Source organism: Urocampus carinirostris, chromosome 15 (genome assembly GCF_059441175.1).
Source record: "Urocampus carinirostris isolate Australia breed hairy pipefish chromosome 15, RoL_Ucar_1.0, whole genome shotgun sequence".
Lineage (NCBI taxonomy): Eukaryota > Metazoa > Chordata > Actinopteri > Syngnathiformes > Syngnathidae > Urocampus > Urocampus carinirostris.
Genome location: NC_142363.1, coordinates 7,665,526 through 7,692,507, shown reverse-complemented (window position 1 = coordinate 7,692,507; position 26,982 = coordinate 7,665,526). Strand labels below are relative to the sequence as shown.

General features: G+C 41.1%; 2 protein-coding genes across 4 annotated transcripts in view; both read right to left on the bottom strand.

Annotated features, from left to right (window-relative positions):
• Window positions 1-449: 449 nt before the first annotated feature.
• Window positions 450-15,899, bottom strand: tpo (thyroid peroxidase). The gene is made up of 11 exons (XM_088355146.1): window positions 15,756-15,899; window positions 13,894-13,978; window positions 13,637-13,797; window positions 13,426-13,555; window positions 13,220-13,349; window positions 9,626-9,814; window positions 7,252-7,737; window positions 6,915-7,173; window positions 5,197-5,367; window positions 2,158-2,395; window positions 450-2,075 (listed from the first exon to the last, which is right to left on the bottom strand). Exons 1-11 carry the CDS (start codon window positions 15,841-15,843, stop codon window positions 1,862-1,864), a joined length of 2,151 nt encoding a protein of 716 aa, XP_088211272.1. The 5' UTR covers window positions 15,844-15,899; the 3' UTR covers window positions 450-1,861.
• A 5,628-nt stretch (window positions 15,900-21,527) lies between these two features.
• The window catches only part of sntg2 (syntrophin, gamma 2), a 59,390-nt gene continuing 53,935 nt past the window's right edge, over window positions 21,528-26,982 (bottom strand). For 2 of the 3 annotated variants that reach the window (XM_088354458.1, XM_088354460.1), the window contains 3 exons: window positions 24,452-24,544; window positions 23,255-23,365; window positions 21,528-21,906 (listed from right to left, as the gene is read on the bottom strand). In XM_088354458.1, the coding sequence (XP_088210584.1) occupies window positions 21,799-21,906; window positions 23,255-23,365; window positions 24,452-24,544 (312 nt within the window). In that variant the 3' untranslated portion in view covers window positions 21,528-21,798. The remainder of the gene's footprint in view (window positions 21,907-23,254; window positions 23,366-24,451; window positions 24,545-26,982) is intronic. The other variant, XM_088354459.1, reaches the window with a different exon arrangement.

Genomic DNA, 26,982 nt, shown 5'->3' with positions numbered 1-26,982 from the left:
GCGGGGCCAATTGGGCTCCATGGCAGCTGTGACACACACAAACGAAAAAAGAACTAGCGGTGTTGAATAATCAAATTACTTGGAGGATTAGGAATTCTAACTAATACAAAGGAAGACTGCCATGGTAGGAGACAAAAACAGTCTTAAGCGGGCTGTTCAATTATAATTCTTCAGTCAGTTAAAGAAAAAAGATAATAATCAGTTCTAAAATTCACAGTTGCTGAACAGATATAAGGTCCTATAACAAACAGACCTCCATGATGTTTACCTATCAAAAGTAAACTAAAGCCTGGCGCCAACCGCGTGGGAAATTTGGCCTCAACACCTTTGGCTGCAGAACGCAAATAGCCCCTGAACCCGTATTCAGCTGCACCATATTCAGCTCTACTTCAAGTTGTCACGTTTTTGGATCACGTGACAATTTAAAATAGTGATTACCACAGAGTCTGATAGCGATTACAAAGATGAGCACATCGTGTAAAATGTGAACCCTGTATTTCTGGACGTCAGCGCCAGGGCAACCATACTGTGGAGAATAATTCCAGATTGCATCTCACACGTGAAAAGTCCTCTTCTTGTGTTGTCATTGGTGGTTACGGACCTAATTGCATACACTTGTCATCGTTTCTCGAGGATTAAAGGAAACTTTAGCAACCTGACAATGACTCCAATGATAAAGTGTAGTGTGTAAAATAACTTCCGCTGCTGTTCAATTCTGATGTAAAAATTGATGGCTTAAAGTAGAAATATCCTTGTAAATAATTAATAAAGTAAACTTCCAACTTCCTTTGTTGTTGTTTTATATGAATAATGTTAGTGAAAAAAATAATAATTCCTCTTCTAGAAGAGTGGCATAAATATTTTCAGACATAGTCACATTGTTTTGTATTAAAGGCACATGCGTTGTGGAAAAGGGCAGCTTGCTGTGTTCCTCTGTCCCACGCACACTTTTGCAACAGACCGTCATAATTATCAAACATGTTTGATACTTGACGCCATTGGCACCACGCCGTTTCCTTCCAAACAGTGCACCTACATTGCTCAAAATAAATGTTGATCATGTCATAATACGTGCACGGAATGAAAGACAAGGACAAAATTAATTGTTTTGAAGCTTTACACAGATAAGAAAACCAACATTCCATCGTTTTTTTTAACACCTCAATGTTCCTCTAAAATGTGCCTAAAATCCCAAATTTAAGATTTAAAGTAAAAGCAAATTGAAAGCTGTTTTTGAACCCTTTGGAGAATATCAACGGTTTTGGTCTCTTTTGAAAGGTAAAGTTTTGTCCTATAGTGAAATTATCACAGCAAGGGTTTTGTTCTTGCCCGTTCTTTTTTTGGTTTGTTTCTTTTCAATCAAATGTCAGCAGATGAGTGTGGTATGAGCATCTTAGCTAGTAAACAGGTGAGACAATAGCTTGAAGCCTTACCTGGTACTTTGTCAATTATGATCAAAAAAAACTAGAAATGTAGGTCGAGGCGTTTCCAAAAGTGGCCATTTGAAGATTAGAGCACTAAAAACTTTGCAACTGTGTATTTCACTTCGGCCAATTTTTAGGACTATTTGAAAGAGTTGTAAATGTTTGACTTCTCTTTCCAAAAATCAATCAACAATTGTGCAATGCATGAAATAATGGTGAGTAAAAATGAATAACGAGTGGCGTTATTCAGCAAACAAAAAAAAGTTCAGCAAACAAAATGATGACCTAATGTAAATAACCTGCTTAATTTAACCTCCCCTTTACCCAACCTTCCCTATGTCACAAAAACGTGTTTTGAAAATGTTCTACAAAATAGAGGTTTTAACTAGAGCATTTAAATTATTTTCTGAACTAAAGGAGAGTTTCTTGTGTGACGGTCAACCTCGGCTCTCTTCCTCTTCCCATGCTTCCAGATTTATTGCAGGTAATTTGTGACATGGAACGTAGCTTGAAGGGTAATTCCCAAATATGAAGGCATCTGGGGGCACCTCGGCGATATCAGAATTGTCACAGATAATCTTAGACAGGGAAACTTTGATAAGTTCCTCCCTCTGCCGTTGGCTGAAGATACCATCTGCCTCCCACCAAAACCTTGAAATGAAAGGGTCATAGTGAAAGATTTTCTCAACAAAAGCAAAATCTTGTTCTTGTAAAATCCCAGTATAAATCTAACCTGTCGCCGTCACGCAGCGCTTTCATTTGCTTTGCAATCAGGCATGCAAACAAAGGTCCAGTTCTCGAGCCTGGAAGAAAGGTCTCAACAAGACCTCCGAGCCATACATCAATGTTATCGAAGTGTTTGTAAAGCTGCAGAATCCTCTCTGCAACAACGGCATCGCTTACAACCTGTTTGAAGTCTTCCAGTGTCCTTATCCGTTTCAGTCTACAAAAAGCTCTCCAGTCGTTGTAACCTGTAGAAGGAAATAGTACATTAGCACGCATTTAGATATTTCTTAATGCGGTATTTGATTGAATTGCTAGTCAACGTAAAATTATATTACTCGATCCAGCCGAAAGTTGCGTGTGTGTGTTCAGACAAACATAAACAATCATAATGAAATTTAGATTATTAGAAGATTTCTTAACCTCGTAGCTCGCCTTTGAAGCATTTACATTTGACTTACAGGGTCTAGTAAAAAAAGCGCTGCTGTACTGTTAAAACAGCATCCACTTGCTTCACCTGTTTATAGCCTCTGTTTCCAGTCATATTGTTATAGTCAGCATGTTCTGTCTGGCAGTGCCTCTTGATATTATATTCTTTGAAAATCGCCACAGTCTCTTGGAAAGGCAAATGGCAAATGCAGTTGTTTCGGATTTTGGTGAAAAAAAACTACAATTTCTACTTGTCCTGGAACGTGGGCCCAAACAGTGAACTTTCCTTTTTTATTTACAGTTGACATGTCAGAAATGGTGTGGGCTGAAATTCTCACAGCAAGCTAAGGGCAAGGTGGCCAAAAGGCTACTGCCATCATCTGGTGAAATTGTGATTTATTTATTTTTTTGGTACATATGTAGTTTATACTGCGGTCAACGTTATTAGTGGGCCACATATTATTACATCTGTGACAGAGGCCGTGGGCCAACCAAAATTTGTTCAAAGGCCTTAGCTGTCGCTCAGGCTTGACTTTGGATATGCCTGCTGTAAGTAATAATAATAATAATTTCCTTGTATTGTCATTCTGTGTAACAATGTACACAGAACGAAATGTCGATTGCACCTGACCCGTTGTAGCGAGCCGATGCAGCCGCAGCCAACAGAGGGCGCCGCCGACCACTTTTTAAGTCTTAGGAATGACTCGGCCGGGGCGCGAACCACCGACCTCCCAGTCTCAAAGCGGGCGCCTTACCAAGTAGTAGTTAGAACTATGTCTTCTATAATGTGAACCAACCTTTTGATCTCCAGCGTCACTTTGGCTTTGCATATACTGCACTTACATTGTATCGACTGATTAGCATAACTCTCATTTTATCTCTGAGCCAGATGTACTCGTAAAAAGAGTCATACCTGGCTCGCCAGCCACACGTTTACGACCCCTGGTATAAACCAATAAATTGATTTGGGATCTCCTGTCTGGTGATCCCTGCTAAGGCTGTTGGCCCACAACAATATAAGCAGTGTTGGGAATAATGACGTTATGTATCAACGTTATTTTTTTTCACTACCCCCATATTAAAACGAATTATTTCTTCCGGGGGTCCAGCGCCATTACCGCCACTGACGGTCAAAAGCTGAGTGTTACTTTGGCCGCAGAGCGCCAAGGGCAGCGAGCCCTTGCAAACCTGATGCGGTTTTCAGCGGTATTTTGCTCTCCTCCGAGTTTTTTTAAGTCACGTCCTCTTGGATCACATCATTCAAAATAGAGACTACCATATAGGTCGATAGCGGTAAGAGTATATTATTTACTAATGCACTGAAAGAAAAGGCGAACGAAGGTTGTCATTTGTGCAGCAACCGACTCTCGAACGAAACGTCTCTATTACCTGGCTCTTGGAAGTAAACGAAGGGACTTGGCTCCCCACCAATCAACAGCCAAGACACCTTTTTTCCTCTAGTGATTGGTCAATTGCATTTTTAGGGGAATTCTGTGTTGTTGACTTTACATTTCTTGAGCATGAAAAAGGTTAAAATTGTTTTGTATTTTATAATTTTTTTGTACATTTATTGTGAATACACAGTGTATGTTGTGTACAATTCATTCATGACAGGATGAGCTCTTCCCCCTAGTGGAGGATTTCAAGTATCTTGGTGTTTTGTTCACGAGTGAGGGTAGGATGGAACGGGAGATTGACAGACGGGTCAGTGCAGCGTCTGCCGTCATTCGGACCCTGTACCAGTCCGTCGTGGTGAAGAGGGAGCTGAGCTGAAAGGCAAAGCTCTCGAAGTACCGGTCGATCTACGTTCCTACCCTCACCTATGGTCATGAACTTTGGGTTATGACCGAAAGAACACGATCCCGAATGCAAGTGGCCGAAATGAGTTTTCTCCGCAGGGTGTCTGGGTTTTCCCTCAGAGATAAGGTGAGAAGCTCAGTCATCCGGGAGGGACTCTGTAGAGTCACTTCTCCTCCGCATTGAGAGGAGCCAGTTGAGGTGGCTCGGGCTTCTGATAAAGATGCCTCCTGGACGCCTCCCTCGGGAGGTGTTCCGGGCACGTCCTACCGGCAGGAGACCCCGGGGGTGGCCCAGGACACGCTGGAGAGACTATGTCTCTCGGCTGGCTTGGGAACGCCTCAGGATCCTGTCGGATGAGCTGGAGGAGGTGGCTGGAGATAGGGGCGTCTGGGCTTCAGCTGTTAAGGCTGCTGCCCCCGCGACCCGACCCCGGATAAGCGGAAGATAATGGATGGATGGATTGATTGTATTGATTGTATTTTGTCATTTCAGCTTTTTTTTTTTACCATTTTCTCTATTTAATCTATCAAACTCACTTTACAGGGTTCTATAACACAATTAACTGTTAGTTCTCTATATAACTGACTCAAAAAAACACTCAGAAAATGTCAAATTATTTGACATACAACTTATTTTTATTGTAACGGAAATAGTTACTTTACCTGGTGACTAGTCACTTTTACTATAGAGTAATTCAGTTTCTTTTTGGAAGAAGTATTGTATAACTATAGCTAATCACTTTTTTAAAAGTAACGTGTCTAACACTGAAGATAGGCAGATACAAATGGATGGATGGATTATGAAATACTGATTGACAAACCTGGGAGGCCATGATCTCGCCCTCTTTGTAGGTTCAACGAAGCCAAGTCCATGTCTTGTGGGATACCTAAAACCATGAGCCTGCCTGTGAGGTCACCCGTCAATAGTTTATTAGTGCGTAGAGCTGCTGCTTCTGTTCCAATTGCGCCTCTCAGGATAGGGTCAATCCCACCTGGTGAATGAGAATGGTTGCTTATTGACTGTCAAACGAAAATGGACATTGCGTTTGGCTAGTCAAGTCATGTTTCTTTGTGATGCCCTTAATCACAAGAAGTCTCAAATGGATGTACAAGCTACAGACTTTCACTACACCATCCCCCGATCTAAAACCAACATGAGGGTAAGGAAAAACTCAAAAGGAAACACAGAAACCTTAAGAAGGGACTGCATATGAGGTAATTCTCTTCCAGAGTGACCAGGTTGGAATGTATATTGCACGGGCACCAACTAATAATACACAGGCATAATCAATACAGAATATACGTCATTTATAAGTTTGCATATTGGGTCACCAATGGAGAACGCTATATCTTCCGTTTAACTGGGTATTTTACTTTTTCCTTGTTTTTTGATGATTTTTTTTGTTTGTCTAAACAACAAAACGTTTGCTACTAGCTCACCGTGAGCAATCCACTCCTCCTTGCTTGTCCAGTTAGATTTTGATGAAGGATGTAATCCACACACATATGCAACATATTTGCGTAAATTAACATTTACCTTTCTTGAAAAGTGAACCTGATTGAAAAGCCACACGCTCAAATAATATGTAAGAACGAAACTCAATTTTGTCTTGTTGCGAGTTGTACCATGATTTAAACAGCCATAAAAATGAACTAATTGTGTCCATTTCATACATTTTATGGCCAACTCACATCTGGCACCAACCGCGTGGGGAATTTGGCACAAACGCCTTTGCCTGAAGAATGCCAACTGCGGCATGCCGCCGCACACCTGAAACCTGACTTCAGTGTTTTCTATTCTGCTCTGAGTTGGTTACATTACATCTTTTTAGATTATGTGACCTATCAAGTTGGATATTACAAAGAAGAGCACATATTTGCTATTTTGGCGAAAGAAAATGTGAAAGGGGGCTGCATCGCAGAAAATGTAAGCCCTATATCTCTAGATGACAGCGCCAGGGAAATTTTAATGTGGAGAATAGTGCCAGATTGCAACACAGAAGTATCTTTTTTTGTTGATGTAGTTGTCGCTTGTCACAGCATTTGCCTGTTATCGTTCCTCGAAGATTAAAGGGGGTTTATGAAATTTTGAACTTTTTTACTTGCTGCTGCCATCTGGTGGCTTTGCTGATTGGGTTGACTGGAACACCCACCGTTTGCCTGCATCTTGGACCAAGATTGTCGCCTGAGCACCTGACTACCCGTGTACCAAACCCAGTCCAAATAAAAGACCTCAGTTACTACGATTATCTGTGTTTATACACTGTACTTTCGTACCACCCTGAGTGGGTCCTTGACAGGGCAGCTGACAGGCTTTCAGTTTGTGAAACGACTGAGGCCTGCATTTATAGTTGTTGCAGGTACCTACAACTTGTATTAATATCTGCCAATTTGTGTGACTTAATCAATATCTTAATGGTCACTGACTGTTTTTTTATTGTTTCATGAGGGGACATATGCTTTGATGGCAGTTTTAAGCAGAGAGAAGAAATAAGAAGCAGCATGATTATAAGCATTTATAGTAATAAGCAACCCTTACCTTGTTTTATGATTCTCCACGGACTGAAGAAAGTGTCACGGAGTTTTAAACTGGGAAAACGTTCATCTTCCTGGTAGCTCTCATTGAGTCTCCTGACAATTGGTGAGATAGTTGCATGACCAAACCGGAATGCCGCCGTTGCAAAAATATTGGAGGCAGAAGGATCCACCGTTGGGTCATATCCTCCATACAATCCAATTGAATTGTCAAAAACCTCTTTGCTGATTATTTTTGGAAGATAATCTCTCATAGTTATTATCTGTAAAAACAGGATAAGCAATGCCAATTTATTTTTCAAAGACACACAAAATCCAATCAAAGCAGTTTTGCAGCCTACCTGGTGCATAGCTGCGATAATCTTGCGCGTTTCTTCATATATTGTCTCAGCGTTCCAGTGCCTGTTGAGGCGTTGGAGCATCTCGGCTATTTGGTTGTGTTGCCTGAGCCACAACGTATGCAAACTGATTAGAGGCAGACCCTCGTTGACTCGATTGTCTCCAGCACGGAAACACGGTGCGTTCTCCTCCATGTGGAGACAGATCGAGAGCAGTGATTTATCAAAAGGAAGATAGGGCCTTCCATTGCGGTCCTTGAAGTGCTCATTGACTGCTAGTTTTCCATTCAAACCATCACGGTCTCGCAGTAAGTTGTTGACTTTTATACTCGAGCCGTACAAAACTGAGGCATCAATGAAAGATGTGATGGCGTTGGTCTGTTGTTGATGCAAGACTTGAGAGGTATTAAAGCCAAAGTCAATAAAGCAGGCCGGTAAAGAGCGGTTGAAAGGCAGGCAGCTAGATGTGCTGTTGGGCCCGTCATCTGCCTAAAAAGAAAGGACAAGATTTTCTAGCTTAACCATCCTGGGCATCGGAGTCACCGTATCAGAGCAGTAAAACTCAATAAACATGCAGGACTTTCAGCTCTGGAGGACTGGGTTGGCCACCCCTGTTGTATCCATCAGCTATTAGTTATTTGGTCTTATTCTCTGTTGCCTGTTTCTTCCCTTCTTCCCGTGTAAGGAGCGCTTTTTATTATTTCCCTGTGTCCCCAATAACGTTGTCATTCCACGTGTCCGGTAATGGACCTTCTTCAGCCAACACTGAAAAACATAACGTTCATTCTAATCCCATAGTTGAATTGTGTTTTTAATGTTAAAAATATAAGCGCTCCAAAAAAATACTCGGGATGGAGTTTAACCTTTTTGAAGCTTGGTTTACTTTTTTGTATTTGATTCGTGCAAAAGGTTAAAAATTTGCCATGCGATACAGTACCATAAAATCCAGACTACCAGCCGCTGCTTTATGCCCTGCAATTTAAACTCTGTGGCCTCCGATACGGTGCGGCTTGTTCTTTTTTTTTTGCCAGGCAAATAAACGCAAAGGTGTTGTCAGCGGGCCCTGCCTGCTGATCTTCACAGCTGCCGTGCCCACGTCGAGGCAACGGCGCTCCCAGGCCCACCTGGGGAATTTGGCGCAAACGCCCAGGGGTCGCCTTGGCTGGTGCCTACCCGCTGGTTTAGAAAATGTGCAGACCAGGGAATCTGACTGTTTAATCAAAACAAAGCCTTGCCATTTTTGCCAAGTGCTCTGAATGTCAAACTAAAGAAATTCACTGAAGTAAGGTCAAAGGGCACAAATAATATCATCTACTTAGTAACGCGCGTGACTGGATGAATGAGAATCCCAATGTCTCTATGGAGTAAATTTGCAGTATAGACAGAATCAGCGCGGAAATGTCTAGGAAAGTAACACATTGTGTCACGATTAAGACACTCCTTTGTGAACTCTGTCTGCATCTGTCAACCTCAACTAGCGTAGAAGTCAATATGAATTAAATTAGCATTAACATATATGTACGGTAGTCACTGGTGGTCTAGTGGCTAGGATTTGGCATTCTCATTGCTGTGGCCCGGGGTTAGATTCTCGGTCAGGAAAGCTGTTGCAGACAGAGCATAGAGGGCAGCACGGCGGAGCAGTGGTTAGCGCGTGTGCAGCACAGTTCTGAGGTTGTTTGCATGTTCTCCTCGTGCTTGCGTGGGTTTCCTCCGGGCACTCCGGTTTCCTCCCACATTCCAAAAACATGCCTGAGTGAGTGAGTTGTCTGTCTCTGTGTGCCCAGCGACTGGCTGGCAACCAGTTCAGGGTGTCCCCTGCCCACTGCCCGAAGATAGCTAGGATGGGCTCCAGCACCCCCGCGACCCTACTGAGGATAAGCGGTGCAGATAATGGATGGATATACGTACAGGTGCGACAAAAACCATTACACGTAAATGGAAACTTTTTAACAAGTAGTGTGGCAGCAGGTGACTAGTTATCAGGTATATCTTTCCTGTAATATGAGAATAAGTTTATTTTTATAGCAGGTTAAGCCTGTGGCTTAAAATCAGGTTTTGGTTTGTGCAGAAATTTGAGTTCTTCTTTAAATCTGTGCATGCGGCTTTTAATCAAGTGAGCTCTGTAGTCCAGAATGTATAGTAATTGTTTGTTTTTAGTGGTTTATCCATTCCATAACTGTCCATATTATGCGCATTTAAGCAAAGTAAAAGAGACACCCTACAATCCAATTGAACATAAAAATTCTGAATTTGTTGAGCATTACTGACAATCTCTACTAAACCTCAACTCAGAACAAATTACCTTACAGAATGATATCAATTCTTAAACAATGATTGCAAAATGCACATGCAAAGAGAATAAACTGCAAAATGTTACCTGAATTGGAAAGCAAGGATACACATTCTCGCAGGATCTAAGGCAGTTATCTCCGGGTTTTCCTGGGCTTTGAGGGGTTAAAGTGATGTCATGGTCAATGTACTGGCCCCACTCCACAAGCATATGAGAGTAGACGTCATCGTCACACTTGATTGAGCTCTCCATGAGCCTTCGGCTGACTTCCTTTGGCTGCTCAAAATCAAAATCTTGTTAAGTGACTACCGTGTTTATTTGTATTTACGCGCATTCGTAAATAACGCGCACCCCCTACTTTTTGACGAAAAATCGGTATGAAATTTAGTTTCACTCTTTTACAGCTCAAATTAAGCATCGTAGGTCCCAAACCGTGGGTAAAACAACTGTAAGGACTAGAACGGAAACAGGACCCAATTGCGTAAAGTTTTATTGAAGGAAAGAGGAAGGGCTGCGGCTACGATCCGGTGTTCGCTGGACACGGGAAGCAAGTCGCTCTCGTTCTTAGATTGTGATCCGAACACAGAATTGAATCTTCCGTAGTGGGTGATGGCGGTATCAGGGACGGAAAAAACTGGTCGGTAGCCGTGACTGGGAGAGCAAAGTGTGGTCGGGGTCAGAAACGAGTCGTAAGCCAGGACGGGAGAGCAGACGCGGTCAGGATCAAAACAGGTCGTAGCCAGAGACAAACGGGAGCAAAAACGTGACAGGCGGCAGTCAGGGTTGAAAAAAGGCTTGCCTAGTATAAACTGAGGTTCGCAGACGGACTGACAATAGGGGATTGACAGGACTGGGTCAAAGTTGGGACAGGGGGCCAATCAGAACCCGCGGCAGTTGGCGCCAAATGATCGGGCACAGGTGATTCATATCGGTAATCATGACAAAAATGGATGCAACAAGGTCGAACCGACTCGCCGCAGTGAGTGTGCCAAATCCTAATCGTAAACCCACTAGGGTTGTAGGTGACACCTGAAAAGGACTTACCTTTTATCTCATCATCACACTATTTTTACTCATGGTACTACATTGTTGAATACGTGGGCCATGATTAAATGATTTATTGACACTGAATTGGACAAATAAATAGATTTTAATATTCATGTTGGTATTGTGTTCATACTATTCCTTGTCAATAAATGATTTTAATCATGGCCCCGCGTATTCAACAACATGATACCGTGTAAAAATAGTGTGATGATGCGATCAAATCAAAAGCCTTTCCCCTACATCCCTAATTGTCAAGTGCATGGGTGTCAAACTAATTTTAGCTTTGTGACCAAATGGTAGAAAAAAAACTCTCAGAAAAATGACCAAAAGACGAGTAATACAACTCAAAAAACCCACTTTAAAAAAATAAATCAAGACAGGGGCAGCAAACTATTATCCTAAAGGCCGCAGTTGGCCTGCAGGCCGCATATTTGATACCACTGATCTAGGTGAAGCTCCTGTTTTGTAAAATTAACGGAAATTTCTCGAACTGCTAGTATTTAAAAATGCACATTTATATGATCATTCATGTTTTTTTGCTCATTGTTTAAATCACTATTATTTTTTGGAATGAATGACATTATTTGACCACTAGGAGGCACTGAAAAAAACACACTGTCCATTTAAGTGCAGCTCTAATGGATTATGGATGATTTTTTTTTTACTGATTTATTGGTTTCATTTTTGCGGATGAGTGGTTAGAGCAGTGGGGCAGGGAACCTGTGGCTCACGAATCATATTTGACTCTCTTCATGAGTACATAATACTCAGAGATAAAATACAATTTGCGCAATTATTTACTGTATTTGTACCTGTGGAGCTGACTGTCGCAGATAAATGTCAATCTATGTTCATTGTTGAGGCATTTTATAGAGAAAAGCCATCCCCAAAAAAATGTAAACACCCAAAAGCGCTAGCAAAGCACCTTAGGCAATTTGATGAGCGGTAGGATTGGGAGTATCTATACACAGGGAGGCGCACACTCCTCCTCGCCCAACGCCGTCTGCAATGAAGGTAAATACGTTTGTATACTCGTTTGCAGTATTTTGTGACATTTTTACCAAAGCCCCTTCTTTTAAAACCATTATTTAAGAAACATATTAGTCAAAATGAGCCTCCACTCTCTTTGGTAACTGTGAGAGGAAGACAAACTCTATGCTGAGATTTAAATTGATATTGGACACAGGCTCTAGCATTATTTTTTCATAGATGTTATCAAATCATCAAACATCACACAGTGAAATAAAATGTGCTTAAGGATTAACTTTTGCCTGGAGAGCATGTTTGTCAGTTTTCCTTAAATTTGTTCTAAAAATATATGATGCGGCTCTCTTAAAACAAATAATCAAAACATATTTGCTTTTATGGCTCTCTGGGTCAAAGAGTTTTCAGCCCCACGGTGCAGAGGTCTAGGGATTAAGTCCTGGCACTGGCCTCCTCCGTGCGTGGTTTGCATGCTCTCCCCTTGCCCGTGTGGGGTTCTTCTGGGCACTCTGGTTTTCTCCCACATTAAAAAACGTGCATAGCAGGCTAATTTGTCACTCCAAAATTGTCCCAAGGTGGGAGTGAGTGTGTGAATTGTTGTCTGTCTTTGTTTGCCCTACAACTGGGTGACAACTAGTTCAGGGTGTCCCCTGCCTGAAGTCAGCCTGAATAGGCTCTAGCGCTCTTGCGACCTTGGTGAGGATAGGCGGTGTAGAAAATGAATGGATGAATGAACACACATCACCAACCATTCATTCCACTTCGTTCTTCCCAACCTGACACCAAACGTAACGCACACATCACAACAAGGAGTGAGTTGCTGTCCCATGCATTCCTTCATCAGCAGAAAGACCTGACAGCATACAGAAGGATTTTATACATTTCACTAAAGAGGATTTTATATGATTGACTACAAATTACATTTAATGCAATAGATATTTACTGACTGTGCCTTTATTCAATGAGCAGTGAAAGGTCAGGGCAGACTGGTAGAGGATGTTTTTTTACAGAACGGGACGTACTGCTGATAAGATAATCAGCACATCCAGACGTTGTTGACGCAGGCGTTGTTTTGAGTACCCCAGACATCGGGACGCTCGTCTACGAGATGGTGAAGCTCAGGGGGCTTCCTTGGCGCGCCCATAGGAGTAGTCGGCACGCCATTATGCGGGGTGAAGAGACTCACTAATTCGGCAGTTTTCGATGGAGTACATTTAGTTAAATTGTTAGGGAAATTAAATCTGCCCCCGTGTGAAAATGTTGGCTTTCCTGTTCATTTTTCCCTCAAGAAGCGAGCGTGCATAAATTTTTGGGTGAATGTAGGTTGTATTTGGTTAATGAAATCAGATAACTAATTAGAACAATTTGGTCAACGGTACATTTTGATAATGTAATTCCAACAATACACTGGTTTACCCCTTCCGCATCGTTCGGTTCGATCCTAAGTTGGCCCTTCTCCTGGCCCAAGCAGGTCAACCGGGTGTCCAGTTTAGCCAATTTGAGCTGCTTCGATATCGGTAATTCTCAACTATCTTTGGCCATTCACATCTATACCTTGCACACACTTTTGCATCCGGTAAATTCAAAGACCTTACATCCAGAGCACGTTTCTCCCGATACCAAAAATAAAAATTGTGATCTCGCTATGACCTTGGGAAGCTCGAATCCATTATAAAGCCTTTGTGCATTCCAGCCTTTCGGCTGTCGAACACCATCTTCGTATTGAGGCGGAAGCCACCTGACCAAAGGGATGTTGGCCGCTCCCCACAATAGATTGAGCCTGGCAACAAACAAACAGGTCTATTCATATTTGATAATTATCTATATCATAGCTATGTGGTCTTTTAGTTTAGTACCTGTTGTTGCACATGCCATTTATAGACCGATACTTGTTGAGACAACCATCCTGGCAGACAGAAGGTTGTGGCGGAGACGGACATCCTGACAGTGTCGCAATCAGCTCCAAATGCTCCCATGTAACCAAACCTTGGCAGATAAAAACATTTGCTCCATTTACCCGAGCATCGAAAGGAAAAAACAGCAGTAGTATCTGAATAGTTAGCCTACCCGAGGCCGTAACATCCCTTTTGAATCTGTGCTTCAGTTTTTCATGCAGAGCTTCTACAGTTGATTGAAAAAGCTCAGCGGCACTTCCCATCTCAAGGGTCTCGGCCTCTATTTGTCGATGAAAGGTAGACCGACCAACGAAAGACACAGGTGAACTACGTCTATGAATGCAAAAGAAAAGAGAATTCAACGCTCTCGCAGGGCAGATTTTCTCCATTAAAACAGTAACTAAAGATCAGATTTATTTTGCTTGCTACCTTTGCCTGGTCGGAAAGTTTTTTTCAGCAAACATTTGAAGACTTTCTTGATATGATGAGATGATCATTTTTTCAATGGAGGTTGCTGGAAGGAACACGACAGCACGTTTTTATTTTATTACATTTATTTTAAGTTTTTGTGTTACATGTCACTCAAGTTCCCAGTTCTCTGTAGGTTCACCCTCTATCCCTTTCTTCTAGCTCTGCTTTCCTTATTTTCCTCCTCACAGCTGCAATCAGTTGTCTTTATATCCCACTTATCACGACTCTAACTCATCACTGTTTAAAAACTCTGTCTCCTTGGTTCCATGCTAATTGGTTGCTTTCCATGTGACGTCAAAAGCACTCTTGTCTCAGTTTCTTTTCAGAGTACCAAACCCATTCCTGCCCTTCCAGATCATGAAAAACTCTTGGACTGATGTCTAGACCACGATTGTTGCCTCGGTGCCTGGCTTCCCATGTACCAAACCCCGTCTGAATAAAGACATCCATCTCTTCACTAAACCTCAACTCAGAACGGATGACCTTTCAGAATGATCTCCACACTAATCTTTGTTTCTGAACTGCACTCCCCAAGTGGGCCCTTGATAGTGTCACATCTGATCTTGTTCACAATACTGTTATCAATGACAATAAAGACATTTCTAATTTGGTTTGGTGCTGTGAATCACATGCAAATGTGGAGTAGACAAAAATCAAGAAAGGGACACTATAAAATGGTGGATGACTGATTAGCAGGTCTGCCGGATTCGATTCCAGCTCCGTGTGGAGTTTGCATGTTCTTCCCGTTCCTGCGTGGGCTACTCAAGTTTCCTCCCAGATTCAGAAAACATGGCAAGTGACTCCAAATTGATACTAAATATGGTTGTTGTGTAAATGGTTGTATGCCCATGTGTCCTGTGATTGGCTGGCATTCTGATGTCAGCTAGGATGGGCTCCAGAACCTCAATGACTCTCGTAAGGATAATCAATGCAATGGTACCTTTTTAGCTGACTGATGCCGGAAACTAGACGACATGAAATTCACGTTTTAGCTAAAAAATGGAGAGAGAAATAGCTAGTCTTTATAGACACACAGAGATAAGGAGAGAGAAAAGAGACTCTACATGTGGCTGTAAAGTGTAGTGCAACTGAAATGTCTGCTACAAGGCACATCAAGACAACGGACTACGGAGACTCAAAGTGATCAAAACACACAATTTTTCTTAATTTTTGCCTTTTTATTTTTTTGGGGGGGTACAATAATGTCAGATCCCTCTAGGTGAGCTTTATGTAATGTGGAATAAATACAATTCTATTTTACCTATGATTTGCAAGTTTATACGATAGGTCATATATTTTTGCTTATTTTTCAAATCGGTATTGTTTTTTTAATGAAATATGTTTTTTACCACTTGCAGGCCCTAAATAATACTCAATGTTTCTTTAAGATTCTTTTTACCTATTTTACTATATTTTGAAAATAAGTGTAATGTCTCTAAAATACTTACTTTTACTCTATTTATCTCCTGTATGCCTGCAGCTCCACATAGCAAAGCATTGAGCGAAATAAGTAAAACAAGAAAAGAATGTTTAAAAGAAAACCCCAACATTATCAAGATTACTTACCAATAGAAAAAAAAATCTGCGGTCTTCATTGTCTAACTAACTTGTGTCCATTTATAATCACGCTCAAATTGCGTTTGAATGCATCACAAGCATGGCAAACACTGAGTGTGTGAATGTGAAAAAAATGGTTATTTACAGCCTCTAGTCTTAAACAACATTCCAACAGAAATGTATCTAATTTTCTTCAAACAAGAAAGAATAGAAGTAAAACAAACTGACAAACAAACAAATAAACTTTAAGAATGAACACTTACCGTTGAAGAAGTCATCTGTTGACGTTATTGTTGAAATAATGCAGAAGATGATAAGCATTCCAAAATAAAACTTTGCATAACAAGCCATTGTGTGTGGGGTTAAATTCTTAAATATTTAGCTGGTTTTGTGCTTCCACCTCAGCTTAAAGTTCCGTGTGTTTTTTTCATGATTTTTCCTCCGTGCGGTGAGATCCGGAGCCGGAGCTTAAATAAACCACGCCACACCGGAGTGACTCAATCATGTCTTTGGAATTGGGGGTCAGGTGGTTGGAGGGCAGATGGATGGGGCAGCAGCACATTTGAACCATTGGGTAGGGGTGGGCAATACTGGGAATTTTGGGATCGATCTGACATGGTAAATACATGGTAGTATTGATAATGAACTGATACAGATACTTTGCTTGTAAATGTCATGACTACGTTTGTTTCAGAGTAAGAGCCAAATTCGTGGCCAAATTCAAGCATGTTTTCAGCACTTTAAAGGCCAATTTTTACATTTTTCCAGAGCCTTCAAAAGAAAACCATTCAGGGATGGTCAAAATAACGTTTTTGTTGTTGTTGACTTTGATGACTAAAATAAAGTTGCCATCTGCTACTATCACAAATTTTGTGCTATTTTGAGCTGTTCTTATCTATGATCTACAATCTTTTTGGGTCAATGGGCTTCTATAAACTGACATGAATTTTGCCATTCTGCTTTAACAATGCACACGGAGCTTGGCTACGTCACATTTGTTTACAAACACAGAAAGGGTCCTATAGGTCTTAAGTAATAATTGAGTTTAATATGGAAGACAAAAAAAGAAAGTACTGTAAACACAAAAAAATGAGCCAAATATGGACTCATTTTAATTATATGGATGGCCCCAAAGCAGAGTGCAATCACTCTTTCAATTTCAAAGACTGCTAATTTATTTCTTTTTGTTGTGTTTATCTTAATTTATATTTTTTTGCCTGTTTTTCAGAGGATCTGTGTCTAAATTGGTTAAAATAGAATTGTAAATAGTAACTTTTTTTACATTTTACAATGTATTTATAGCACCGTAGAATTATCATTTTTAATCCAATTTTTTTTGTTTTGCATTTTATGGGATTTTGCGTCGATTATAAATCGGTTCAGTGTGTAAAAAGCTAAAATCGTTTTGTATTTCACAATTTTGTGAACATCTTAATTACTTTTAATGTCTTTTTCAGGGATGCCGTGCTAAACTAAACTAAATGACTAATCACTAAAACATTTGGTGCATAATGTTTTATTATCATTTGAAAAAAATAATCTGAGGAGCCGTTTGCAAACAGAAAAGCTGGCTCGTTTCATTGCCGAAAGAGCTGGTTTTCTTAATAGAGCTGTCCTCTTGGATGCGACCAGTAATACCATAATAACCATAATAACTGACAGCAGGTGAATCAGCGTTATTTTCACGCACTTAAAAAAAGCTTCATTTATTCCATGGTCTATAAAGACACACTGACAAACAACATGGCAATGGCAATAATTTCAAGCATTTTACTCACCTTACCCAAAAATTCAAGTATTTGAACATGCAATATAACAATTCAAACATTTTGAAGGCTTTTAAGCTCCCATATGAAACATGTGTATAACAATGTCAAGATACATTCCATTGCACAATATTTTTAAAATAAAGTCAGTAATCAAAATTTAATATCACTTGTCCATCGTTGGCTCAGTTGCTCATGTGACAACAGATTTGAAGATTTTTGTTTAGAAACAGCAACATGGTTAAATTCTTGGTCGCAGCTTGTTGCTCTCGGCATGGTGAGTTTTTTTATGTGTTTATGTAAGTTTGTGCTGTCCACAGTAGCAGATCAGACCACACAAGTTACACTTGGCATCATCCTTTTCTGTAGTTGAAAAAAAATCCTCACCGCCCTGCGGTCACTTTTGCCTCCGTCATTTTAAGCTTTAGGTAGGAGCGGGCACACATATTTGGCTCTCTCTTCTGCCTGGCAAGCAAGACGCAGAGCAGGCCCCACTAGGGAGGGTTGCTAAAAGTGTGCCTGTCCATCACACTTCAAGCATAAACTTAGGGTTGCAGAGGGCACTAGGTGAGACAGAGTGAAGGGCTTTTTCACTCTCTCTCTTTCCCTTTTTTAATTTCTCTCTCTCAATCTCTTTGTTGAAGGCACCCATAAGTGGTCAATATGAGGAGCAACATCTTTGTGGTGTTTGCTCTGTATAAAACTTATTTTTTAAAGTTTAAACTAGGTAAAAGATCATTGTATATTGAAACATTTGAGGTTACTGTGCTACAGTAGCACAATACATTTTCAAATCTTTTAATATTGTGCATACAAAAAACATTTGTAGAACTGTTTCAGAGATCTGGGCTAAAAAGCTGGTTCTCTAAAAACAGACGGAATTCCAATCACTCGAGTGAGGACACCTTTCTTTGTATAAATGTTGACGTTGCAGACATCAATGCCCTGACAAGCAGTGAGACGTGATTGTGGCCTTATGTGTACGTAAGAAGAGCCCTTCAAGTGGACTTAGACGCACCCTATCTCAAATGCAGCAGTTTTTGTTCAGGCTCCAGTGGAGTCAACCGTTGGCGTCATGGCCTGCTGGGGGCTGGGGATTGCACTTGAAGTTGATGGTGACGTCCTGTCTGCAGTTGTTTTCATTGGTTGCATTACTTGACCTTTTCTCCCACGAATAAATGGTCTTCTAATAAATAGAAATCATATCTGACTTTAGGAGGGCAAGCACAGTCCCAGCTCTACTCCTCATAAATGGTAACTGTGGATAAAGTCAGAAGTAAGTTCTTAGGCCCAACCCCAAGACACGAATTTCAGCTTGGTCTGGCCTAAAATGTCATTCATTTAGGTTGAAATTGTTTCTCGCTGATTTTAATTTTTTTATACACCCATCATTGCCGGGTTGTGATACTGCAGCAGAGCAATCAACATTGTAAAGGACTCTTTTCACAAATATTATTAGTTTTAATTTATTTATTTAAATCAGAAGTTGCACTGCAGTTTTTTCAATTTCACAAGTTTTTAAAGTCTTTAAGTTATATGACAGCTACCCGTCGATGCCTCATATTATTTAAATAAATGCACATTTTTGGACCTACGGCTATTTTTTAAAATGCACTTTTACACTTGTATAAGTAACCTGTATTGCAGGGGTGTATATTTGCTTGATATTCACATCAATTTAGGTTTTTTTTCAATTAATCAAGTGTTTTTTACTACTAAGATGTTTTTTTACTTCTAATATAATACACAATGTCCCTTTAAAGCAGGGGTTTCAAACTTGATTTTTTTTGGATGGCGCCAGAGATAGGATCTGGGTTAGGTTGGGCCCAATAGTGTTTACCACGATAAAAACATTTGGTTGATCTCAAATGTTGTTGCTTTTTTAATTCCCCTACACAAAATAACATCTACATATAAAATGACAGTAAGAATTAAGATGAAAATAATCAGTGATTAATTAATTGACAACCTGTTAGGGTTACCCGAAAACCCCCAAATCTGGCAAAAGGCTAGGCAAAGAAAATAGAAGAATAATTGTACTACAGACGCTCCCCTACTTACGAACGAGATACATTTTGGACGATCGTTCGTAAGTTTATTTTTTGTGAGTTGCTTCAGTGCTATATTTTGTATGGAATGTCTGTTTAAGGTTTATATAAGTATGTTTAAGGCTTGTATAAGTAACCTGTATTGCAGGGGTGGGCAAACCTTTTGAGTCGCGGGCCGCATTGGCTTAAACATTTTTTGAAAGGGCCAGGAGGAGAAAAAAATGTTGATTACCGGTACATTTTTTGTATATAGCGATACAGTCTTGAATACAAACCTCAGCAATACCTGAGTTTAGCTCCTATGCTGTTAGACAGAGGAAAGAAAAGCTACTGGACTTGTTCTAGGTTTGAGGAGGGGTAATATTTATTTTGTTAAATACGTTTAATTTCGGGCAGGATGGCGGGGCAGTGGTTAGCGCTTGTGGGGCACAGTTCTGATGTAATGAACCTTCCTGTGTGGAGTTTGCATGTTCTCTGCGTGGGTTGCGTGGGTTTCGTACGGGCCTTTCGGCTTCCTCCCACATTCCAAAAACATGCATGTCAGGTCAATTGGCCAAATTGTCCCTAGGTGTGAATGAGCGAGTGACCTGTCTGTCCCTGTGTGCCCTGCGACTGGTTGGCAACCAGTTGAGGGTGTCCCCTGCCCACTGCCCGAAGATAGCTGGGATGGGCTCCAGCACCCCCGCGACCTTACTGAAGATAAGCGGTGCAGATAATGGATTGATGGATGGATGGATGGATGTTTACAGTTTGATAGCCGGTCATCTACTCTAATTTCGTTGTTAACCTATTTTTAGTGGCAACTTTTACGTTTATCTGAACTGATAGGGTTTAGAGGTAACAATCAATCTATTTTGTGTCAGAATAAGTTACACAGTAATACACTTTGAATTTCAATGACAGTTCAAATGAATGACAAGAAGGTTCATTAAATAAGCAAAGAAACCACAATTCCAATGTTTTCCAGTTCAGGGGATCCCAAATGCATGGGTGGAGAAGCACCTTTTCTGTTACTGGCTTCATTTAGTGTTGAAACTCAGAAGTGCAACAGAGTTGAGCTCAAGCGCCATGTGCGGGCCATATTCAATTATATTTTCAGAATTTGCTGCGGGCCGATAAAAAACTGACCCGCGGGCCGTAGTTTGGACACCCATACTGTATTGTATTTGTACTGAAAAAAATAACATTTCATAATATAATATTCTCTATTAAGATGAATAAAGTTAAGTTTAACTTACTTTATGAAGATGAGCTTCATGACTTAGGCGACTTCCTCCTCTGTGGTAGAAAGTGGCCGAAAAAAGCGATCCAACCATTGTCTCAACAGCATCAAGCTTCCTCACTCCACTTTCTTTTCAAATGAAGCGGTGCGCCTCTTCTTTACACTTTACACCAACCATCTTGAATGGATGCATGAGATATTAAACAATAAGAATGTCAAAGTTCTAAGCGCGCTGGAGATACAGTATAGAACGTTTATACACGAACTAGGAAGAGGAAGATTTCTTCTCCGAGGTGGATGCTGGGTGAGTTCTCACAGCGCCACGCGCCGGTAGCGGCGGAAAGAAGCACTACAGTAATGTCCTCTATTGGAAAAAGGTGCACACAATTCAAAATTCAACTTACAGTAATCTCCAGATATTTTTCGACATCCCGAAAAAAATGTTCATATCTAACGTCTTTCGTAACTTGAATGTCCGTGAGAAGGGAGCGTCTGTATATGGTCTCTTCAAGTCTCCGTAGTTTGTATTTTTAGGGTAAAATGATACACAATATCCTTTAAAACTGTGCGATACTTTCAGGTGCATCTAGCAAATATCACTACATGGTTTTCCTTTTATTAATGGGCAAAATAGCTAAAACATAAACAGAAAGGATCGATGGAATTAAGTAGAAGAATGACTTGCACGATGTAATGCAGCGGCATTTAATGGTCAAATAATTCAACTGGGCCTCAAATTACCATCCAGAGGGCAGCGAATGTCGCGAGCTTGAGACCCCTGCTTTAAAGTATTATTACGAATCGAAACGTATTTATTCCAATTCGTTAATGGCGCTAGGGCTATTTCAACGTTATACACCGCTCAATCTGCTCAATGTATTAGCTGCATGGTTCAAAACTTTTAATATGGTACTTGGAAAATATCAGGGCAATTAGTTCTGTCGACAAGTGTAGCAATACTTCAGTCTGAAATGGAATCTTTTGAAAATGAATCACTCAGCCAGTTTATTCATTTATTTTCTAAGAAATGTAGTGTTTAAAAAAAATACACACTTTCATCATGAAAATTGTGACAGAAGAGAAACTTTTCTTGCAGCCTTGAACCCATTTTACATTTCATCCCCCTGCCAACATATTTAACTGTAAAATTTTTATTTGACAGCAAAGAAATCAAAACCAAAATCAGGTTTATGCAACAAACAAAAATGAATTTGCGTCAGGGTGTAATAAATCATAAAAATGGCACAAGATCGTGGGCACGGCTCCAGTTTCACATCTTTTGATTGCATGTAAAAAGAGGGTCCACAGAGGCCACTTTGGCAGCAATAAAGGAGTGTATGCAGTGCAGTACCGCCGTTAGATTAGCAAACTCCAGTTCCTGGGGAAAGGTTGAACAGGGACACAAATCCATTTTTAATTAAATAAAAATAAATATCCACATGGTTGCAATGCTTTATTTAGAGATGACTAATTCCAAGTTATGAATACAGTAATCCCACGTTTTTAGGATTTACTTTTCGCAGTTCAAAGTCAAAAGTCAAAGATAAATTAAAAGCGCACGTGAGCTTTAAGGCCATTACTTAGATGATGCAACTGACATATAGGACATAAGATAAAACATAAGGTCAAGTATCCATTATCCATATCCTCAGTAGGATCGCAAGGGTGCTGGACCCCATCCCATCTATCTCAGGTAGTGGGCAGGGGACAAAGAGACGGACAACTCACTCGCACATTCACACCTAGGGACAATTTGGACCTGCCAATTCACCTGACATGCATGATTTTTGGGAATGTGGAAAGAAAATGGAGTGCCCAGAGGAAACCTACGCAAGCACAGGAGGCTGGTAGCTGGTTTTGAACCCATGACCTCAGAACTGTGCCGAAGACGCGCTAACCACTTAGCTGTTGTGCCGCCCCAAAAGTAAAATGTAAAATAATAATACAAGCAGCAGGAGTGTGCAAGTTGATATGCAGTGGTAGTTATTCTTCTTAGTGTTTATTTCTTCCCACCCGGTGTGGAGAGTTCAGTCGCCTCACTGCCTGGTGGATGAAGCTGTTGGTGAGCCCGGCTTCGTAACAACTCTTACGAGCTACTACTGCCGAGCCTGTTTCTCACCAACGCCAGATCCATTATCCATGAAACGCATGACCTGGAGCTAAAACTCGTAGGATCCCTAATGCTAGCATGTAGCTAGCCAGCAACTCTTTACAACGCTTTATTAAACTGAAATGAAGGCCTCCAATTTCGTTGTACTATTGTATAATCAAGTCAAGTCAAGTCATTTTTATTTGTATAGCCCTTAATCACACATCGTCTCAAAGGGCTTCACAGGTTATTACACATGAGAAGTTTTGGTTATCCATATGCTATAGAGTAGAAGTGAGTTTTAAGCATAGATTTAAACATTTCCACTGAGGTTGCAGATCGGATCTCAGGGGGAAGGGCATTCAGCAACACCGGTGCCCGGATGGAGAACGCTCTCAAACCAGCGGAACACTTCTTGGCTCTTGGGATCACCAGAAGACCGGCGCTCTCAGAACGAAAATAAAGACTATTTATTCAACTGCAATTCTGTGTTCTGTATTTTATTTGTAGATCAATAGTTGATGTTTTGTTCCAGTCGTATATATTGTATGCTACTGATATCTAACAAATAAAGAAATGTTTGTAAAAAACAGGGAATTGCTGTATTCAACACGGCCACTCTTTTGCATGCAAATACCTTCTTGTCTATTTGCTTGCTTTCAGCGTTCATGAAAAGAAGTTTTACCCTGTTTTTTCCATCATCCGACGAGCCTTTCAGTTGAGAGAATTTATAACTCCATAGTAGCCTCTGCAAGAGAAGGAGAGGATTAACGGAACCTGGCGCATGCGTTGCATTAATGAGCAACCGCTTTAAAATAGTTGTGAGGAGAAAAGCGTGTGATCAAGGGCGAACAATTGTTGATGCAGTTGAAAATGGATTCCACTTTGGAAATGAATTTGTCGGATTATATCAATATGAAAAAAAGGGGGGTTTTTTGGACATTTTGTTAGGGTCTCGCACACCCCATCCTCAAGAGGACATACCTACCAATGCCTCTCATACCCACACCTGACCCTCATTCAGAAACCTGAATATAATATCTGTGCAGAAAGCAAAAGCTGTTGGATCACTGCTTCCCATGTTAATATTCCTGCCTGCACTTGTTTCCTGACACCTTGATGTCTTGACAGACATCCTGTGAGTTGAAATGAAAAACCTTACTACAGTTACTTTCACCAAGTAATTTTTTTACTCAAGTAATTATTTGGATGTGTCATGAACCGGAACAGGAGGAGGACCCAGATGCGTAACGTTTCTCACACTTGCTTTATTTTACGGGAATGGGGCAGTCATGCACATTAACACAAACGCCAGTGATTCGGCGATTGCTGGGCGGAAGAAGAAAGACAGAAGTCTGTGTGGAACAACAGGAAGCCAGAGACCACCGAGATCGATACCAGTTACACGAGCCGATACCGGACAGAACAGGACTGACAGGATTGATAACAGATATAGGAGATCAGACAGAACGAGATAGAAGGGAACAATACCAGACACGGGAGACCGGAGACCGATATCAAAACAGGACGAAATAGACAGGATCAATACCGGACAGGATACACAAACAGGATACTGCTCAGAGTCAAAACACACGCCTTGCGGGTGCAGAGGTTCTTTGACAAACTGACAACGGGTGAGTGAGAGCATTGAGCTTAAATAGGAGGGAAGCCTATCAGTCAACGAGCCGCAGCCGGCGCCAAATGGGCGCGGCCAATTGGGCGTCATGGGCAACCGTGACATGGGCAACCGTGACAGGATAACTACTTTTTACGTCTACTATGTAAATATGACTTGCAAATTCAGTATGGCATTGAGATCAAATAAGCAACTTACGTATGAGACTGTGTCCAAGCATGCGAAGCCTGAATCGAAGTCTATGGTGAAACACAAGGAAATCCCACAATTGCTGCACATGTAGCTTTTTGTCTGATGGGAAAGATGACAAAATGTTAATTACCACAGTGATCGTCAGGAATCATACACTACAGATAATTTTAAAAAAATATTTATATATTACCAATATGATCATAATTTCTTAACTGCTAATACAAAAATGTTTTTTGTTATGTTACAGAAAGATTTAGAACTTCATCCTAAATTGTCTTTGCACTTCTACCGCTTTTTCATACTTCCGGGAGCATTTTACTATACGTTTCCTTTTTTCAAAATCAAGTCTAGCTGCCAGCACACGGTTCAATGGGTGTAATCTATAAAGAAAAAATACAGAATTGAGTTATCAGATGCTAAAATGTGCATACATTTTTTGTGACAACCTGTATGTATCTCTAGTAGAGTTGTCAAGACCAGAACAGTAGGAGGACCCAGATGCGGAACGTTTACTCACAAGTTTATTGAGATATAGAGGAACAAATGCCAGCGATCCGGTGCTCGCTGGACGAGGAAAGCAAGCCGCTCACGGGATCGGAGCGTGTTCAAAATGCGGAAGTGGATCTTCCGGAGCGGGAGATCGTAGCGTGGTCAAACTGGAAAAACGTGTCGATAGCCGGAGCGGGGGATCGGAGCGTGGTCGGTAGTCAAAAACGGGTCGTTAGCCGGGACAAGAGATCAGAACGTGGTCGGTGGTCAAAAAACGGGTCGTTAGCCGGGACAGGAGATCAGACGTAGTCGGGGGTCGAAAACGGGTCGTAGCCGGAGACAAACGGGGAATCAGGAACAGACGAGTAGAATAAGGGTGAATAAACGGGACCGACGGGAGTCAGAGTCAGAGTGGTTGCCTTGTGTAAACAGAGGTTCGCTGACGGACTGACAAAGGGCGAATGAGAGCACTGAGCTTAAATAGGAGGGGGAACTAATCAGGTAACCAGCAGCAGCTCGCGCCAGACGAGTGGACACAGGTGAGTGCAATGATTAATCATAACAAGAGGTAAGTTCGGGCCTAATAAATTAAAGCCCGACCCAACCCGGGTCCGCGGGTATTAAAGCCCGAAACAGCCTGACCAGTTAATTTGATTTGAGGGACCAAGCCCGAGGAAAATATTTATGGTTTTCTTATTTGTAAAATATTTTTTGCAATATCCCATGCCTGCAGAAAATAAGAAAACTTCTTGGACAATACCCAGAAATAGAGAAGTACATCTTTGAGTGGTTTGTAGAAAAAAGACAAAATGGATATGAATCGTCTCGGCTGTGTTAGTTTGCAAGCTCTCGAGATCGCACAAGCCAATAAGTATAAATGATTCACCATTTCCACAGGTTGGTGTACGCAGTTTCTTCTATTTATTTCATGATGTGGCTATTTGTAAGCAGTTTTAAGGGGTCGTCTTCTACTGTATAAGAGTATTTACAATAATTTGTTGTCACGAACCAGGACAGGAAACAGGAATGGAGAACCCAATCGCGTAACGTACTCACAGTTTATTAGGGAGAGGAGGAATGCGCGCACACTCGATCCGGGGATCGATGGTCGCGGAAGTGGATTGAAATCCAAACAAAACAGTTGTCCAAATCAAACAGATCAGGCCAAAAATAAAACAGGATCAAACATAGACAAATTAAAAAAAACTAGGCATTTCACACAGAGTTTAACAGGAGTCTTGCAGATGCTCTGACAACTAACGGCTCAAAGGACCGCGTTTAAGTACTCCCAGTGAGCAATCTGTCAACGTGTTTCAGCCGGTGTCCATGGGCAGGGCCAATTGGGCTGTGTGGCAACTGTGACAGAACCTGGCGCCACACTGCTGGGACCAATTGGGCGCCAGGGCAACCGGGACATTTGTGACAAGATGGTTACTTTCAGAGTAACACGGTAATTTTGGGTGTCAGTCATCTTGGTAACGAAAATACTGTTGAAAAGGAAGTAACTAGTAACTCTTACTAATTACTCTTTTCAGTAATGCGCCAAACACTGCAAGTGATTACTTTGGTCTATTAACATGCATGACATGAACATGTCACATTTCCCATTAATAAAGGAGCTTACAGCTATGAAGGGCATTGTAGTCTTTAGGTCTGTGCTGTCACCTCAAGGGTGTTTCAAATTGAGCCTGAGCACATCAATAATTGGAAAGGATCCTGCTGGGAATTAAACACACAAAATATTTTAAACAGAAAATCCCCTCAGCAGAATCTGACGTGTTTGCCCGAGATGGACATTCTATGTGAGTTGCAAGCAATTTGGGATGAATTCTAAGTGATGAAATACTTCCTGCCATCGGCTTTTCAGCTCAATAGGCTGAATATGATGATTGCGCTGACCTCTGTTGCCAGAAAACTCTAAGACCAAATTGTAAGGCGCTCAAATGCAATTTAAAACGTTTGAAATCTACTTTTCAGTTAAATGGGTCCAGTTGGGTTCCTGAATAGATGCCAGTTATTAAAAACCTTCAGTGAGAGCCAGGTTTAGA

Coding starts and splice junctions, on each gene's coding strand:
- tpo (XM_088355146.1), bottom strand. CDS start 15,843: ATGGCTTGTTATGCAAAGTTTTATTTTGGAATGCTTATCATCTTCTGC. Junction 13,556..13,636: donor AAGGGATGTTACGGCCTCGG/GTAGGCTAACTA, acceptor TTATCTGCCAAG/GTTTGGTTACATGGGAGCAT. Junction 7,738..9,625: donor ATCCTTGCTTTCCAATTCAG/GTAACATTTTGC, acceptor CTTTCTTTTTAG/GCAGATGACGGGCCCAACAG.